This window comes from Haliaeetus leucocephalus, unplaced genomic scaffold, assembly GCF_000737465.1.
Source record: "Haliaeetus leucocephalus isolate CR32 unplaced genomic scaffold, Haliaeetus_leucocephalus-4.0 Scaffold238, whole genome shotgun sequence".
NCBI classification, from domain to species: Eukaryota; Metazoa; Chordata; class Aves; order Accipitriformes; family Accipitridae; genus Haliaeetus; species Haliaeetus leucocephalus.
Genome location: NW_010972674.1, coordinates 168,694 through 171,989, shown reverse-complemented (window position 1 = coordinate 171,989; position 3,296 = coordinate 168,694). Strand labels below are relative to the sequence as shown.

Below are 3,296 nucleotides of genomic sequence, written 5' to 3'. Positions count from 1 at the left end.
GGGAGCCCTGGCACCCCCCGACCACCTGCCCCACTGTTCCGGCCCCCCCGGGAGCCCCGGCCCCCCAGTCACTCACTTGCGCCGCAGGGCAGGAGGCTGCTTCATGTCGTTCTGCATCCTGGAAGGCAGAGCACCATGGGCTGAGGAGGGGGCCAGTGCCCCGCTGTCCACCCCCCCCCAGCACTGGGGACCCGGGGCAAGCCTGCCCTTGCTCAGGGCAGCGGCCCAGCAGACGGACTGCGTCGCCTGTTTGCAAAGGGACAAGAAAGCTGCCTCCAGCCCCACACCCCCCCGGAGGGCCACGCAGGGGCTGGGGCCCAGAGCTGTCACACTGAATGGCAAAATAACACTGGTCCTTCGGGGTACAGAGCTGTGTGCCGGGACTGGGCTGCGAACCACGGGGCAGCCTGGTCAGGAGAAAAGTCAGGAGCATGGGGAGCGCCCCACCGTCGCAACTGCTGCCACACACCAGCCACAAGCCTCCCTCACCAGCAGCGCCAGGATGCGGGCAGAACTGACCTGACGTTCACCATGTCTGCTGGAGTCCCCACGAACCCGCCGGTGAAACCTGCAGCCAAAGAAGAGCTGAGGTCAGGGGCTTCCTCCAGCCTGAGGGAGTCCGGGGCTGAGGGGCCCTCTCCCTCGCTCACCTCCCACTGCACCCAGCAGCACTTTCTGGTAGAAGGGGGGAGGCCCCTGGCTGCCCTGGCCCAGGCGGTCCCTCACGCTCTCGTAGATGGCGAAGCGAGTCAAGGAATACGTCATCTGGAGGCGAGGGAGAACGAGCCGCTGTGTCCCGCTGGGCGCCCACCTCCCCGGCCCCCGCGGCTCAGGGCAGCCTGTCAGCTCCAGCCCAGCTGCCGGACAGGGTGGGCAGTGCCGTGCGGCAGGAGCTCCGTGCTGGCCTTGGGGGACCAGAGGCCGTCAGGGCACGGTGGCACTCACCTGCCTGCACAGCGAGGCACTGAGCCCGTTGTAGAGAGCCAGGAAGCCGTCAGTGCGGATCACACGCATCGCCATCCCCATCATCCTCATCTTCACCTCCTGCTGCGTCTGCAGGTGGACCTGGGGCAGAGTCCGGCAGCATCAGTGCACCAGCCCAGTGCTGGGGCTGGGCAGAAACAGGAGATCGCAGGGCAGCGGAGCAGGGACAGCCGCTCCGAGTGCTTGTCGAGGTAACTCCTTAGCACTCATGCAGGAGCTTCTGCGCAAACACCAACAGCTCCAGGCTCCCCACACCTAAGCAGTACTTGTAAACGTGCCCAGCCCAGCATCAGAGGGGTGGAGGCTGGTGAGGCACCTGCCCACGGTCCCTCCCAGGCGCCTGCCCAGCTGGGTGGCCTCAACAGCACGCCCCAAGATGAAGTGGCAGTGCCTGCTCTGCCAAGAAAGGCCCTGGGCCACATCGGGGCGGGGAGGATCCAGGAGCATGTGAGCGAGCAAGCAATCAGCGTGGGTTTGCTCAGAGGGACCACGACAGGGCCGGTGAATTCATGACCTCCTGCTGCCCTACACCCTCGCCACACAAGGCAGCAGGCCTCCAGAAGTCACTTCCCCTTCTCCCCAGCCACAGGAATCGCAGAGGCAGGAAGACAACCCTGCAGCCCTGCTCACCAGCTCCGAACTGCTCCCTGCCACAGCCAGGCACAGCCCGGGTGTCCGGGCGCTCCCCTCGCCACCCGCAGCAGCCCAACGCTTCCCACCATCACCGGAGGAAGTGGCAGCGGGACTGCAGGGGCTGGCTGGGTCAGAGGAGCCATGTCGGCCAGTGGCAGAGCACGTTCTGAGCGCACCCGCCCAGCCCCATGCTGCGAAGATCACGTGCGGGTCAAAGGCCCGAGAAGATAAAATTAAAGAGAGCAAAGGGCCGCTGGCGGGGGACCAGGCCTGGCTCCCGTTACAGAAGCCCCGGCACGGCCAGGGCGTGGGACTCGCAGCAGGACGCTGGGAACAGCCTCCGTCTCCTGTGCAGGGCAGCAGTGGGGATGCAGGGAAGGGGCCTGCCGCAGATTTTGGACAACGGGGACCAGAGCTTGTGGCATGTCGGGGAGCTGGGCGAGTGGCTGCTGGATGCCGGGACAGAGGGACTGGGCGGGCAGGGAGGTAGGGCAGAGCCATGCCTGGAAGCGCTCTGCTGCCTTCCCATCACAGGGCCACAGGAAGGGCAGGCAGGCGGGCAGGGGAGGAGCTGGCCGGGGCTGTGGTCGCTGCCGCAGGGCAGGCAGCCCCGTGGGCGGCCAGTGGCTGCGCAGTGCCGGCTCAGGGGCGCGAGCACCCTCTGGCTAGGCTGGCTGTGGCCTCCCACCGGGACCAAGGTCCAGAGGTGCAGCAAAGTGCCCTTGGCCCCCTGCCCTGCCGGACCCTGAGGCCCCTTGTGCTTCCCCACGCCTGGCACCAGCCCCTGCTGCAAGGGAGCTCTGGGCCAAAGGCAGGTCTGTGTTCAATATTCAGCTGGCAAAACCAGCCGGCTGGCCTGGGCTGCTCACAGCCACGAGGCACGCAGGGGCTACGCATCTGCAGGGTATAGCACGTGGGGACGCAGCCCAAAAGTCACACCCGTCACGCTGGCTCAGAGACAGAGGCAGACCTAGAGGCGTGTACCAGACTAATCCCCCTTCTTAGCGCCTTGCCAGGGCATCCGACGCGAGCCCCCACGGGCTGCCAGCCACCTCCGCTGGGCAGCCGGGGCCAGCCGGGCACGGCAACAGGCCGAGCACCGGGGAAGCGGCATCCCCCTGCCAGCGCTGCTGGCTCCTCTCCTGGGCCTGCGCCAGGCGCATCTTCCCCTCTCTCCGTGCAGTGGGGTGGGAAGGGGCTGCCTGTCCCGAGCCTTACCCACGGGCACAGCCCCAGGCATGGCAGGCCCTGGCCTGGGCTAACTCCCCCGCTCCCCCTCCGCAGCCTGCCCGGCTGCCAGGCTCATCGCCGCTTGGCCGGCGCACAAGGCTCCGGGCAGCGCTGGCGTTCGCCCCGTCCGTGGGTGCTGGCAGCACAGGGCTGCGCGCGTCGCTCTTTGTGCGGGAGCGGGGATGCCAGGCCGTCCGAGGCGCCTAGGTGACATCTTGGCCCGAGGACGCAGAGCCCAGTGGGCCTGTGTCCAACGCCGCAGGCCCCGGAGCCACTGCCGTGCCTTACGCAGGAGCCTGGGCAGGGTTGGCCGGGGTTTCTTCCACGGCCCCCACAGCCCCCAGGGCTGGCACCCCGAGCTCCCCAGAACCCTCTGCCCCACACCTGTCCCCTCACATGCCGGCACTCTGCCCCCCCGCCTCCCCTCAGCCCTGTCCCCCCGTCCCTCT

General features: G+C 68.1%; 1 protein-coding gene across 1 annotated transcript in view; it reads right to left on the bottom strand.

Moving 5' to 3' along the window:
- SLC25A10 (solute carrier family 25 (mitochondrial carrier; dicarboxylate transporter), member 10) overlaps positions 1-1,760 on the bottom strand; it is a 4,201-nt gene extending 2,441 nt beyond the window's left edge. Inside the window, exons 1-5 of the mRNA XM_010568131.1 lie at positions 1,704-1,760; positions 946-1,083; positions 651-765; positions 520-568; positions 81-118 (exon numbers count right to left, since the gene is read on the bottom strand). Of these exons, the coding sequence (XP_010566433.1) occupies positions 81-118; positions 520-568; positions 651-765; positions 946-1,083; positions 1,704-1,760 (397 nt within the window). The remainder of the gene's footprint in view (positions 1-80; positions 119-519; positions 569-650; positions 766-945; positions 1,084-1,703) is intronic.
- Positions 1,761-3,296: the final 1,536 nt, after the last annotated feature.